Genomic DNA, 14,913 nt, shown 5'->3' with positions numbered 1-14,913 from the left:
TTCTTGCAACTGCCCAGCTAATCAGCCCCAACTGGATCTGACTTAGTCCCTTCTGTTGGCCTCTGTGGGAGTGAGTTCTGACCCCTAGGTGTTGTCCTCAAGGCCCTGGTCCCTAGGCTAGAGTCAGAATGTGCTTTTCTCAACCTAACTGAAGAATTCATCAGATCCATCTTGGATTGATGAAGAGCCCTGCAGAGCTGCACAGCTCTGAACCGAAGGCTTCACTGGATCTGATGCCAAGTGACACAGAACCCTGTAGAGCCACACTGCATAGCTCCTAACTTATGGCTTCAGTGCAATGCTGTGCCCCACAGTGCCACACTGGGTAGCTCCTCACTGAAGGCTTTACCTGATCAGGCACTGAGTGCCATGGAGCTCCTCAGAGCCGTACAGGTGCCAAAGGAAAGCTTCACGTGTTCCAGCTTGGAGCGACACAGGATGAGAGAGAGCCTCACAAAACCTTGCAGCAGTGTTCTTGCATCAAAGTCAGAAGGTAACACCTCTAGTGGGACAAACTTGGTCCTGTATCTGGCCTCTTCTCCATCACAGTCGACATGAACTTGTGATTTTGTCCTGGTCCTGCATGGCCAGCTACCCACATTTAGGGCTTTGTGCCATTTGCCTCTATTTGTTAACTAAGAATTTAAAAACTCATAACTCTGGTTCTACTGATTTTTTTTTGTCATTTTGATGTCATTTTATTTATTAAAATATTAACTATTTTTCTAAATTGGTTTAATATTTTCTAGTGTTTTGTTTCACGTTTACAGTCCAGTGCTGCATAAATACTTTGGACATTGCTTTTAAGTTAAGCCTGACTGACTTTTTTTGTGCCAAGCTACCAGAGGGTTAAGTACAGGTTAATTGTGTGACTTTTGTTGTTCATTCTGACAAGGACTGTGATTATTCTTTGAAGTGGGTTCTCACCCCCTTCAAAAATAATAAAATTCCTTACAGGATCTAAAATAGATGATTTAAAAAAAAAGAAATATCCAGCAACAGCGCACTTCATGCTTACAGTCAAATCAGACTAGAGTGATGACACAAAACGGTTTAAAGCAGGGGGGCCTGCTTGCAACTCTCCTTTTATCTCTTTACACCCATGATTTGCCTAGTAGAGGTGGCTCAGTAAAGGGTGACCCGCCATAACTTTGTCCAATGTGTTTTGGTTGTCTTCTTTATGCGGATGACGTTATTTTGAAGGATCTAACCCCAGTAGACCTTCAAAGATGCCTTCACGCTTTGGGAAAATATGCGGAGGAGCACTTTTAAAGATAAATATTGCAAAGAGCAAAGTAAGGATTTTCAAAAAGAAGGGGGCTAGATCAAAGAAAACTTTAGATTGGACTTTGTGAAAGGCCGAAATGGAAATAGTACAGGCTTACTCTTATCTTGGCAGAATTTTTTCTATCAATTGCTTAAATGTTGATAACATAAATCATTTTAGCAGTAAGGCACTGTCTCAGGCCTCTGCTATTTGTATACGTAAATGTTGTGGGCAGAAGTATTTCACTCATGGATTATCTGTCTATAAGATAAAAAAACGCCCACCTTGAGTGATGCTTGTTAAGAGATGGATGTCTGATCATGGGCTCATAGGGGCACATATGGCAACAGATTTGCTATTTCAACTCAGTGGTTCTCCCTCTGCTCTTTGGTTAGAATTCAGCCTACCTTTCACATTTGTGTTTGCATTAGCTGTGGCTCTGAGGTGGGGGAATAGTAAACTGGGTGGTGAACTGGGCTCTATTCATGTTACACTAAGAATTGAAATTATCCAAATTTTGAAGGAAAGAAGTATGTACAAACAACCACAACCCTACCTTTTATGGAACCTTCCTCATGGTGTCCGTAGAATCATTTTGCTAATCATGTAAATCTATTACCACTACGTATTATTACGTGTGCATTGGAAGGTGTTCCAAAGGATAAGAGGTATTGTGAGCTCTGCCTCACCCATGTCCAAAACCTGAACAATATAATTTTCATCTGACCATATTTACAATCTGCATGTCACCACTTTCAGGGACCAATTTTCTTGAAGCACAATATAACATTGTCTGCTGAGGCTAGGCTTTGCTTGTTTGCCCTTCCCTCAGAAATGGCTTGTGCGAATTTTTATTTGATTTTATTGATTTCTAAATGTGTTTTATTCGTTTTTCTTTTCTTAGGTAGTGTGCAATTATTTTTTGTACCCGATTGAATTGGTGAGAATTGCAAATTGCATCTGCAAATTGCCGGTAAGATGAGCTTTGGTATTTTATGAGCGAATGTATGCGCTCAAAATTTGATACTATACTTCTTTTTGGTCTGAATGGACAGACCTGTGTATTTTTTATTCTAGTTAATTGTCTCTCTTGCACCTTACCTGTACATTTGCATTTAGTTTTTCTTATGCAAAAGTGGAGTGTAATGACTTGGTAATACTCTAGCGCTTTTAGGTCATGATTTGTTTTAATTACATTCTCTTGCGCGTTTGCATTATTTTGGCTTATGCACTTTCCATTGGTGTACGGTATTTCATAATTGCACAATTGTAAAACGAAATTTTAACTTTTTTTATTGAGTTTTACATTTAGTATGCTGCTTAAAAAAAATATTTGATGTTGTGTATTAATTGTTACAGTAATGATGTCACATGAATGAATGAATGAGTATTTTATTGCTGGTTACTTAAAACCATAACATAAAACCTTAGCATATAACAAAGTTGTAAAAAAGATAACAGCATTTAAAAGAAGGCAATAATTAAAATCCGTGGACGTCAAGCAGACTTGCAATTGACTGGGTCTCTAAGTGGTGGAGCCGTCAGCAATAATCGAGTCTGTTTGATGAATTTGCCAAATGAAGCCATATGCTTTACTGTGTTCAATGTGTACAATTGAGAGATCGCCTCCTTGGCTGTACGGGTGCCCAGTTGTAATAGAATTGGCCGTAGATAGAGACTGCGGGCTGTGCGCAAGGCCGGGCAACAAAATAAAGGATGGGCCAAAGACTCGTGTTTGTATTTGCAGAGCCGGCAGCCCTTGATCGCCATTGTTCTCCGTTTGGTATTGTATATTTCTTGAAGTGGCAGAGGATGTAATCTGGATGCCAATATCCTAAGTAAGGCTGCTCTGCCCACGGCCTGCGTGAGATGGTGTTTGAAGTTGAACCCTTTTTGTGGCAGGGTTTGACTTTCATGGAGGCCTTTTTTGTCCAACAGTTCCAGGTCTAGAGCGCGAGAGAGGATGCAAACTTGTTTTTTAAGTGTGCATTTGATGGCGGAATACATAATGATCTTAGGGTTCCAATTCTCCAAGGCTAATTTGAGCTGGACTGCTCCGGCTGCGAGGGCAGTTGACCATGGGTTCCCAGGTTCGCAGAAGATATGTTTTAAAACTGCCTTCATAGATTTCTCTTGGGCCGCAATAGTAAGAAAGTAGTATTTACACAGAGAGGCCGTCTCTTCCAGCATTTGATGGTTCAACAAGAATTCTAGGCGCACCAATGTGTTTCGGGTGCACGCAGGTAGGTGAAACAACCTTTTGTGGGCACTGCAATGAATTTTTTCTAGTTCTTTCGTTAGTTTTCCAAGGAATGCTAATTGAGCGTAAGTGAGAGCGGGCATTAATTTTGCGCGTAGGACTCTTCAGATGGCCGTCGTGGTTGGGCTGTGCAAAGTAGCTTGTAATTTGCAGAGAGCGTAAGTAATGCATTTCCCTTTCATTTGAATTTTGTGCAGTTGAGCACACGGACACCCGGATTCGGTGAGCCAAACGCCCAGGTAGTTGTATTTTTGTGCGCTTTCCAGAGTCAGCTGGCCAAGGCTCCATCTTGCTAATTTCTTTTTCGGGTGATGGCCAAAGATGACAACTTTAGATTTGGATTGGTTGGCCACCAATTTGTGGGCCGCGTTGTAAATTGCCAGGGCCGACAGAGCTTTTTGTAGACCTATTTTGGTGTGGTCTAAAAGTACCAGGTCGTCGGCATATTGGATGAGCTGTATCTTGGTGTCCCCGATCCTCGGCGTGGCCAGTGCTGCTCCTGTCAAGGCTTGGCCCATGTCGGCGGTATACAAATTAAACAAGAGCGGAGCTAAGACGCACCCTTGCTTTAAACCCCGGTCTGTTTTTATTTTCTCTGTTGCTGAGGTATTGGAGAGTTTAATTCTGACCCACGTTTTATGGTATAATGATTGTATAGCTTTCAACAGCGCAGGGTTAATGTTCCAAAGTGCCAGCTTCTTCCAAAGCATTGTTCGGTCTACACCATCGAACGCTGCTGAGTAATCAATAAAGCATGCAAAGAGAGGGAGGCCTTTGCGAATAGCTGCTTGATGGGCCAGGTAAGAAAGGGCTATTATGTTATCAATCGTCGATGCCCCAGATCTAAACCCTGTTTGAAAGAATGGTAAAAGACCTTCGGAACTTGCCCAGTGGGTTAACTCTACCAAGATGGAACTGGCGTAGGCCTTGCCCTCGATGTCCAGAAGAGCGATCATGCGATAATTGTTCGGGTTGGATTTTGGGCCTTTCTTATGGATTGGGTGAAGGAGCGACCCTCTCCAGGAGTCTGGCTCATCCCCTAGAAGCCGGCATTCTACATAGAGAAGCATCAGAGTCGCGGACCAGAATTCTATGTGTGCCCTAAACAGAGAGCCGGGCAAGCCGTTGGGACCCGGGGCTCCGTTGTGTCTGATTTTTTAAAAAATTCTGGTGACTGAAGCTGTCTCAAGGTCAACTTTAAGTTTGGCGGAAGAGTCTGGTTCGCCAGTCCCAGCATGGTCGTTATTTGAGGGGAGACTATGTTGGTCGTCTTGATATAATGTCTGTACGTGACTGATCCAAGAACGTGCATCAAGAGAGTTTTCTCTGTGATTATGACCTTGAGCAAGGGTGTTTAAATAGCTCCAGAACTCTTGGGTTTTACAAGGACTTAACAGATCAAAAATCCGCAGCCATAGAGCATCTAAGTGGTCGCGCTTAGCAGCCCACACCGTTTTTGAGTGATTTTTTGCGGCTGTTTTTAATCGCCTTTTATCTTGATCAGAGCCGGTTTTTCTGTGTGTTCTACGTAAGGCGTTTAGTTTTCGGGCGCTTTCTTTAATTGCCGTGTTGGTTCCTGGTTTGTGGGGTACATACATTCGGGCACAACCTGCTGAGTTGTCACGGACCACAAGGGCTAGATCCGGAGCTAATCTGTCCCATTCTTTTATAACACCCCCGGGTTGGGACTTATTGGCCAGCCTTCCCATGCTTGTTTCCAGACCTCGAACTTGGTGGCCGGCACAGGCCCCCATTTAATTCGTCTCGGAAGGTTGTACAGTTCTTCGCCAGTGGAAGTCCCGAGGCAGATCATCTTAGGGCAGGTATCCATTGTGAGATTCAAGGTAATTGTTAGGGCAGCGTGGTCGCTTTCATTGCATGGATGAACTATGTAGTTTGACAGTAGAGGTTGTAAATTTTCGCTTAAAATGATATAGTCAATCGTTGTTTGATTGTTGAAAGTGGGGGCTATGGCGGCCATTGGATGAGTTTTTAAATAGACCACATGAGCAGTGGCCAAGTTATATGATTTAATTAAAGCATTGAAGACATTTGTTGCCCCGGAGGGATGGCTTTGGATGGCCCCTATGTTATGAGTGTTAAAGTCCCCAAGGATGATGGAGTCCAGTAGGGGGTATTGCAGAAGTAAGGCTTGTCAGCTGTGACCTGGAGTCCGTGGCACCCTGCGGGTTATAATATACGCTGATTAAGAGTATGGGAAGTGGGCCATTGGACGAGTGAAGCCCTTTCAGGATGCCCGCCAGGAACAAATGTGAGGTAAAAGATGTTTCAGTGAATTCGATTCGCAACGAGTGCTTGATGTAAATCGTTATCCCTCCTGAGGGTCTTCCGAATATGTTGGCTTTTATAGCTGGTTTGCAAAATTCGGCGTACCCCCTTAAGGATATGGGTTTGACTGCCCAGGTTTCTTGGGTGCAGATTATGTCGGTGCCTTCTAGAAAGTCCACTGCCGCTTGATTTTGAGTTAATTTGCTTATCCCTGAAACGTTCCAGGACATGATGTTTAAACTGCTAATGGTCGGTGGTCGTGAAGAGTGTTTTTTGGGGGGGGCGACTATTAGGTGCTGGGGTTTAAAACGTGCGGCAACCAAGACCAGTCTTTGTTGATATTTCCCGTTATGCAGCAGAAACTTTGCCCTGACCCAAGTTAGTTGTTATTTTAATTGGGGTTTCGTTGGCTGGGCTGGAGGTCGTCCCCCCTTTGGATCCAAGTAGGACAGAGACTACATGCGGTGTTGGTTCCCGCGCAGCACTCGTGCCCTCCTGCCGTCCTGTGTTCCCCTCTGAAGAAGCAAGACGGGTCTCCAAACCGCAGGTTTTCAGTATCAGTGGATATTTTTCTAAGGGTTGAATCTTTATTTTTATGCCCCAGCTGTCCAGTAGCATATGGTGATTTTTCATAATCTCTGCCGGAATTGGACTTATAAAGGTTAGCTCAGTGGTTTCGTTGGTCTCATAAGGGCCTCGGGGTAGAAAAGAGACGCTCTCAATGTCTGTTGTTTTTATCATTTCCAGGCCGGGGATATTTGCACAGAGTTTCAGAAGGTTGCTGCGATTGAGGGTGTCCCATTTACCTTGAGAAATATACTCTGGATATAGCAAAATTTTCCGTTCCTGTTGTTTTGTGTGGGACTGGGTCTGAGTCCCAGTTACCGGAATTGTGACAGTGGCCAGTGTAGAAGGTATAGTTAGGCTGTGACTGTTGTTGTCCCAGCGGAGAGCCCTGGCATTGACCTAGGTGGCACTGAGCTTGTATCCGAGAAGGTGTCCAGGTCGGTTTTGATTAGCGACTCTTGTGATTGTCTGTTCTTACTTTTGATTAAATAATTTCTGAGCGAAGGATTTTTCAGCTCTGCTAAACGATCTCTAGGGGAGCCCTGTGTTGCTTCATTCACCTGGGTAATATGTAACACAGTCGAAGTCTGTTGGGCACCCGGACCCGAAGGGGCTGCCCAGCGTGGGGCAGAAGAGGCAGCTGGGCCCAGAATGGAGTCGAAAGTGGTCGTGCCAGGAGCATCGTGACATGCTGAGTTCGTTTTTATTATATTGATTGCGGATTGCGACGTGGCCCCCTGGGACTCGTTGGAATGTTCGAGCGGCTCTGAGCAGACGGGCAGTAGCCATTGTCGAATTGAACCATTTGAGACAGACTTGTGTTTGCAATACTTGTTGAGTTTTTTTAATCTTTTTTTATTTTTTCGGGAGAGATGTCGAGTAACTGAGCTTGCTGGTTTTTCAATATTGTATTCATCGTTGTTTTTCTCTCGGGGGAGATTTGGAAGGCAGGTGATCTCGTCAGATTTGGCGCTGGGCTTCAAGCCGAGTCTGTTGTCTACTTCAGCTGGATTAGCTGGATCAGGTTTGCCTGAGTAAGCATCTGCGATGTTAAATAGCCCGTCTGTTTTTTGGTGGGCGGGTTCATTGTTCCGTATTCTTCGGGCTTCGTCTTTGAGATCGACGATTAGCGTGCTCATTATGTCTGGGAGTTTTTCTAGCTTGAGCAGTATGGGGCTGCAGCCACAGCTCACTGGTTTGATCGAGTAGGAGGTGTTTGTCTGTGCTCTGTGTATTAAGGAGTTCAAATTGTCCAGTTTAGTGTCTATCCCAGAGATCAGGCCAGCCACTGCCTGTAGTATGGTTATTTGAATGTCGAGTTTGTCGGCGTGCATTATGGCTGCATTTGCCATGGAAAGTAGCGCCTCATTAATTAATGTTAGGTGATTAGCAATTATAGGTGACTGCTCATCCTTGCATTTATCTCTGCTCCCTAGACAAGGGGACTTAGAATCGTTAGCTTGGACCGGGCTGCCAGACGCTGAAAAGGTGGTAGCCTGGAGATGTGTAAAATCAGAAGTTGAACTGGTTGTGGCTCTCATGGCAGCGTTGATCTCGTTTCCCCCGTCTGTAGACTGGCTCGGAGTTAAGTCAGCCAGCTGGTGTGTGAGAGAGCAGCTTGGGCTGATATCGTTGCCTGTTTGGAAACTCATTTTGGTGGGCTCCGTTAAGGTTGGCCCTTGTAGAATGGTTATTTTGGGGGACAGTGAGGTGTTCGGCCGACTGGATGGGGCTGAGCACAGAGATGTTTCTAAAACTGAGGCTTTGACGGTGTTGCTAGGTGCTTCCATCAGAGTTGTGTCCGCTCTGGAGTAGTTGGCTGAGTGCGCTGCTGGGGCCGTGAGGTAAAAGAAGTCTCTTATGTCTCTGTATCCTGTGGACTCAGAAGTGGTCTTTTGGGGCTCGGGGCTAAGCCCACTGACCAAGTGGTTGTCTGGGGTGGGGGCCTTTTGTTGGCATGGTTTTGTCGGTGTCCCCAAACCAAATGTGAAGGCACCGTCTTGAGAAGCTTCCCCGTGGCCTGAACCTCGGTCAGAGTTCGTTCTGCTGGATGGGTAAAGCAACTTTCTTTTTTGCCTCCTTGCTGATTTATGAGGGCGAGAGTTCTCAGTGCGCTGGACCAGGGTCGAATTTCTAGTCCTCATGTTAAATATTGTATGTTAGATGTTCAATGGCCGGGGGGAGTGTAGTGAGGTCTATAGCTCCCAAAGCTTCCTATTCACTTCCTTCCAGTGCAGGGCGGATATATACAGGGCGCAAGAGAGCCTGTGTTTTTAAACGCTATGGGTGGGCTGGATATATTTTGCCAGCGGGCCTCCCTGACACCGAGACCCCCTCCCCCGCTTCTTGCTATGCTGTTGCTGCTATGCTGTTGCTGCCACGGGGGGCAGGGGGGCTGGGCTGAGGAGCCCAGTAATTCGCCTATACAATCTCCCTGCTACCACTTGCCTGTTTGCTTGCTCTTTCTCTGCCGTTTTCTGCTCTTATTGCTCTTCTTGCTTCTCTTGCGCCTCTTGCATCTGCACTGAGCTGATGGTTCTTGAGGCCCCTTCTCCTCTTGTTCCTGGGGCTGGCAGGGGAGACCAGGCAATAGGTTATGCAGTGAGTGATACAGCGAGCCTGCAAGCTGCCTCCTTAGTCCTTCGAGACTCCTTGGGCTGGCCGTCCGTTGATGCTTTCCTTCTCGCCGCCTTTCAGCAGATTTACCTCGCACTCGCACCCCGGGGCCCCACAAAACCTGCTAGGTTCAGGATGCAGAATAGGTGCAGGCAGGTGGGCGGATAGGTGCGGGCAGGCTAGCTTGTAAGCTGTGCCCGCTTAGGCCTCCCGGTGATAGCTTCCTGGAGCTGCGGCAAACCAAAGCGGCAAGACAAAACCAGGACTGGAACCGGCACCCTTGTATCTCCACTGTCTCCTCTATCCCCTCTGTCTCATTCACGTTGCCGCGGCGTGGGCTCTGGGGCTTAAGCTGGACATGGAGCTTGCGGGGTCCAGAAGGCCCGGGGGGGGAGTCGGGGGTGCGGCGGTGTCTAAAAGCACGGAACACACTGCTGCTGCTGCTGCTGCTGTTCGGGGCTCACTGCTGCTCACTCTCGTGCTTCTGCAACCCATCACATGGATGGGTTTTATGCAGGTCTCGGTTGAGTTCCAAAACATAAATAAAATAAATGAAATGACTAGATTAAAAGGTCCTTATCCAAATGCCAATATATGAGAATTAAACATGACTGCAGCACTTTAGTCCTGTACAAATTATAAGCAAACAGTGCATAGATAAGGGGGGTTAAGCAAAGGAAGTGGTTCATAGAGCCTAAACAAAAGTAGTCACAAAAACAAGGAACTCAACTTATTTTTTCTTTAAACAGAGAGGAAGGTGAAATAGGAAATATTGTTAAAAAGCACTGGAGTGTTCTCATGGTAGATAAAAACACTGGTAGCTGCCTATTCAGAATTTATGTTTAATTACCACCAGGTCCCTCCAGTCCTCGTCCCATTCCTTACTTATGGGAATGACCATCTCCCTGGCAGAAAAAAGAACAGAGGAATGCTGAGACCCCAAACCCCACCCCCTCCCACGGGGAGTACTTAACCAACAACTCCCATGACAAGAGAGGTAGAGGTGGTTTGCAGTACTCCCTCCAAAGTAAAACTCGAAACTATCATCCTTCATTCCGCCTCAATTACTTTAGTAAGGCACACAAAAATTCTCTTTTTATTTCCACATCCACAGAGGGCCCTTTGGGTTCATGTTCTGCCACTGTGCTAGTATTTGGAAGGGATCATTTCTTGGCATTGTTTAAAGCATCTATATGTCTAGAACATAAGCAACTGCAGAGGATGGAGTAAGTGAGAAGAAGGTAATTGTGATTTCAGTTGAGCTTCAAACAGATATATCATATAATAGTGGCATAGATGTATTGTTTTTAAGTATCCTGCTAATAAGCAACAATGGCTGCCAATGGCTAAACTTGTCTTTTGATCTACCGATTAAATGAGTGCCTGCCCTTGGGGGAGGGGTTATCTGAATAGGATTAAACTATTTTAATAGATGACGTCAGGTTTTAAAGCACTGGAATTACCTTTGGTATGAAGAAGCCATTGACCTCCGTGTCTCTTGATGTCTTGTGAGGTAAGCCGAGGGGGACAATATCGCTAAAGCGTTGAATTTCATGGACTACAGCATTGGTGTAAGGCATGTTGGTCCGGTCGTCCATCGTAGGCTGCCTCTCTCTTCCAATCACCTGATCGATTTCTTCTTGCACTTTGGCTAGACACAGAGGAAGTAGTAATTAAAAAAGGTATTACCTTAAGTTGTTACATATCCGGCATTTTAGACGAAGAAAGTGTTTTTAAACAGAATTCTGGACAGCATTCAATTGGATGCAAAGTGTAAGATATCATCTGCTGAATTATTTTCCTCTCAATATTTTAGGTGTTATACCTATTTTAAAAAAATCCCTACTTCTGCCTCTGCCGTTCTGATTGAGCACTGGCTTCACTGGCGGAATTCAGCAGTAAATAATGATGTAAATGTAGGAGGAGTGCGTGTGTGCAGAAACTAATCCACTGCATAATGGAAATGGGTTCAGAATGCTCCATATCCCCATCTGTAAGTAAGAAGGAATGATTGCACTAAATCTGTTGGGGTTGTAAAACATATTGGGTCATATTTATGTACCTTTCACACAGTGCAGCAAGCTACCTTGCTGTGCTGCATGAAAAGGCAGGACTGAGCTGTATTTAACATTATACAACACAGTCCTGTCCTTTTCTTGCGCTGGCACACTTTTGTCTGCCTAGCACCAATGCAGGCACCTGTGCACCATGGTGCAAGGGTGCCTGCTTTGTAAGCAGGATGGTTTTGGTTCAGAATGGGGCACCTTCCTCCACAAAAACAATCCCCTGAGCCATTTTCATCTTTCTATGTGTGCTGCAAAAGTTAGAAACGAGGAGAAATAAAGATATTTCTCCCGGTTATGCCCCACCTGGGGGTAGAATTTTGACACATTCCCAGGTTTATCAATGATGGTAAATTTGGGAATGCAGCAAAATCCATGGGTAAATGCATGGGAACACCCATGGTCCACCCACGGAACGCCACCCTGGGCAGATTAACGCATGGCAGCGATTGCGCTGCATTGCGTTACTGTAAATTTCTCAAGCCATGCAAGGTCATGCAAGGTGGGCTTGCGTGGCTTGGTAAATCAAACTTAGGAGTTGTGTCACTCTTGTGCCCCATTGCGGGGTGCAAAGGCGACGCAACTCCTACATAAATATACCCCAGGCTTTAAATGTACTCCTGCTGTGGTTTCCCCTGAGTTGGAAGTTAACCTGCAGGTGGATAAAAAAGGATACTCCTCATGTAAGAGGTAAAATGCCACTTGGCAATAATAAGCAGAAAATGGACCATTTAAGAGAAGCAAAGAACTGGTTTGTTTTCCAGTGGATATGTGGAGAGAGGTATGGGTTTTATTTTGCAAGAAAGAGTTAAAGTGAGAAAAAAGTACAGCTACTCAAAAAAGCCAAACCTTTGGTCTGATTTATAGGCATTAACAAGTAAGGCATTGGAATTTATACTACAATTCAGTTCAGACCAAATATTTTGCCTACTTTTATGCCATCAGAGCAGTAATGAATGCAGCATTTTCTTCAACATTTTTTACAAACGATGTTTCTTCTGGAGAGAAGAATCTAGGGCAAAGGTACGAAGGTGGCTGATGAGTTAACTATTTGGCCTAAAGATAGCTACTCCAGTAAATCAAGTGTGGGGAGTTATTAGGAGGTCTATTATTATTTATCAAATAGTCTGCTTGCATTTGTACAAGCTGGTGTTTGCCTGATTAGCACTTTGAAGTCAGATCTATTGGCTTTTCCATTGCTTGTTTTAAACACTTTTGAGGTTTTTACACCAAGACTTTACATTTTAACATTTTGGAAAGGTTGTGTTAAGGTCAGTGTGAGAAACCAGGGCCTGTGTGCAGTGATCCCCCACTTATTGCCACCATTTTGACTACCAGAGGCTAGTTTTCTGACTCTGATTGGACCCTGGGCTCTACTAACCAGACAAACGGCCTGGGCTCTGATTAAAAGTACATGGTAATTAGGTATAATTACACTTGGTACTGACAACCTACCTGTAAGTCCCTAGTATATGAGGGCATGTGGGCTTAGAGGCCTTGTAGATTTAATGCACTTAAGTGTGCACTACTGTGGAACCTGCTGTCACTTTAAAGGCAGCACTGCTTTTCAGGCTCCTTTACAATAAAATGTATGCACAAATTAGATTTTGGATTTAAAGGTACTTCCATTGTCTCAAACTACCTTACTTTTACATATAATTACTCCTAAGATCTCCCTGAGGTGTCCCAGGGGTAAGGGGCCTTGTAATTATTAGCAGGGACATCATACAATGGCTCTCATTACTATGTCAGTTGGAGTTGCCTCTGACCAACACCATTGCTAATTGGGAACCAGCCAACCTCAAGTCAGCGGTTCCGACCATATTATTTGGATGCGACTGCACATGGACAGTCTCAAACTTCAATTTTTCAATTGGAGCTTGTGTGGCAGGCTGAAACCGACAGCAGCACAAACGCCCATTGTAAAATGGAAGTTTTTAAACATCCCTGCACCGTAGGGCAGGCACCTCATGGTGCCTGCCACATTAATCAATCTATTAGGGTTTGTGAAGTGCAGCTACTCACCCGGAAGTGTCTCCAGGCACTGCGGGGAGGGGGTGAGGGGGCGGCTCCTAAGCCCTCACAGAGAATCATCAGAAGGCTACCATAGCCCATCAGGGTGCATGTGGTGCCGGACGCTAATTGTAATTCATCAAAGAGCCAGGTCTTGAGTTTCTTCAGGAACTTGGAGATAGTTTATGTCTGGCAGAGGTGGAGCAGAAGGGTATTCCATGCTTTGGCCATGAGGAAGGAGAAGGAGCGGCCTCCTGTTCTGGTTTTCTTGATGCGTGGTACTGTGGCAAGGGACAGCTGGGCTGAGCGGAGGGATCTTTGGGGTGCATGGAATGAGAGGCTGTGGTTCATGTAGGCGGGGCTAGTGTTGTGGAGGGCTTCTTGGGCGTGGGTGAGAAGCTTGAAGGTGATTCTCTTCTCGACACGGAGCCAGTGTAGTGTCCACAGGTGTTGTGTGATGTGGCAATAGTGCGGTAGGTTAAGGACTAGTCTGGGGGCGGCGTTTTGTATTTTCTGGAGTTTGTGGGTGAGGTTCTTGTTGATCCTGGTGTAGAGTGCATTGCCATAGTCCAGTCTGCTGCTGAGTGATGGTTTTCCTGTGTTTGAGGGGATCCAGTTGAAAGTTTTACGTAGGAGAGGAAGGGTTTGAAAACAGGAAGAGGTGACAGCGTTGATCAGGCGGTCCATTTTAAGTTTGGAGTACAGGATGATTCTAAGGTTGCGAGCGTGGTCCGTGGTTGGGGGTGGGGTCCTGAGGGTGGGTGGCCACATGGTGCAGGGATATTAGCACCATATGCGGAGGGATAAGTGAACCCTGCTAAGTGCCCCCAAATTCAGTTTCCAACAGCCACATGCTCAAGTCCGACATGGATTACGACATGGTTTAGCTAACAGAAACCAACATCATAATCCCTAAGTCAGAAACACTGTCCTTAAGGGACTATCAGGGCTTTCCAACTGGCTGAGGGCTCCTTGAGCCCGTCGGAACTGCACCAGATTCCCTAGGTGGTTTAAACGCCAACAGCCATCATCATAATGTGGCTGTTGGACTTTACACCTACGATGTTGGTCGGAGGCTTTCCGACCAACACTGTAATTATGCCCAATGTGTTTTATAAGCCCTGGTGAGGGCAAACTGCCAATTGCATTTTTACCCATTATAGGAATATTTTAATTAAGTATATTATATACTGATAGGAGCGGGATAGAAATTTCGTTTGATAACTTTAAATGATAGTTATGATAAATTCAACAACTTGCCACTGTTAGATTTGTAATAACTATTACAGAAAAGAAGTTATAGACCTTGCTTTTCTGTCAGTCAAAATCCAGCCTCCCAGCTGCCCTCTTCTTATTGGCCAGCCTCTGCCAGCCTCAGACAAGCTATCCTAATGAGGTGGAGTAGCAAGACTGGTTTTCAAAGGGAGAATGATGTGTTAGGACAGCACAGGCTCAGCCCCACATCCTCCACCCCCAGCCACACAGGAGCCCCTGTAAGTAAATTAGTGAAGGGGCTGGAAGGGGAGTGTTACAGAATCTCCTGAATACCTCCATGAGATAACCTCTGCAACTTGGATTTTAGAAGAATAGTGCTTTCTGGTACACATATATATGCCACACTTTGGAGCAAGTGGTGATACCTGAGGGTGGCACCCTGCAGCCCATTGGTCAGGAATGCCCCCCAGCTTGATGTCCAGGAACACTGAATAAATATGGGAGAGTTGCCATGCAGCTCAGATCTACAGCCTGAAGCAAAAAGGAGAAGAAGGACTGCCCTGCTGGAACCCTGATCTGCACCCAAAGGACTGCACTCTGAAGTACTGCACCTGCTACACAAT

The 14,913-nt window shown here is 45.4% G+C and overlaps 1 protein-coding gene across 1 annotated transcript in view; it reads right to left on the bottom strand.

The window, feature by feature from the left end:
- The window catches only part of LOC146833604 (cytochrome P450 2D15-like), a 355,595-nt gene that overhangs the window by 28,837 nt on the left and 311,845 nt on the right, over positions 1 to 14,913 (bottom strand). The window contains exon 7 of the mRNA XM_085601483.1: positions 10,463 to 10,650. Within this exon, the coding sequence (XP_085457609.1) occupies positions 10,463 to 10,650 (188 nt within the window). The remainder of the gene's footprint in view (positions 1 to 10,462; positions 10,651 to 14,913) is intronic.

Source organism: Triturus cristatus, chromosome 4_2 (genome assembly GCF_964204655.1).
Source record: "Triturus cristatus chromosome 4_2, aTriCri1.1, whole genome shotgun sequence".
NCBI lineage: Eukaryota > Metazoa > Chordata > Amphibia > Caudata > Salamandridae > Triturus > Triturus cristatus.
Note: the sequence above shows the minus strand (reverse complement) of the source record. Positions and strands in the feature narration are given on the sequence as shown.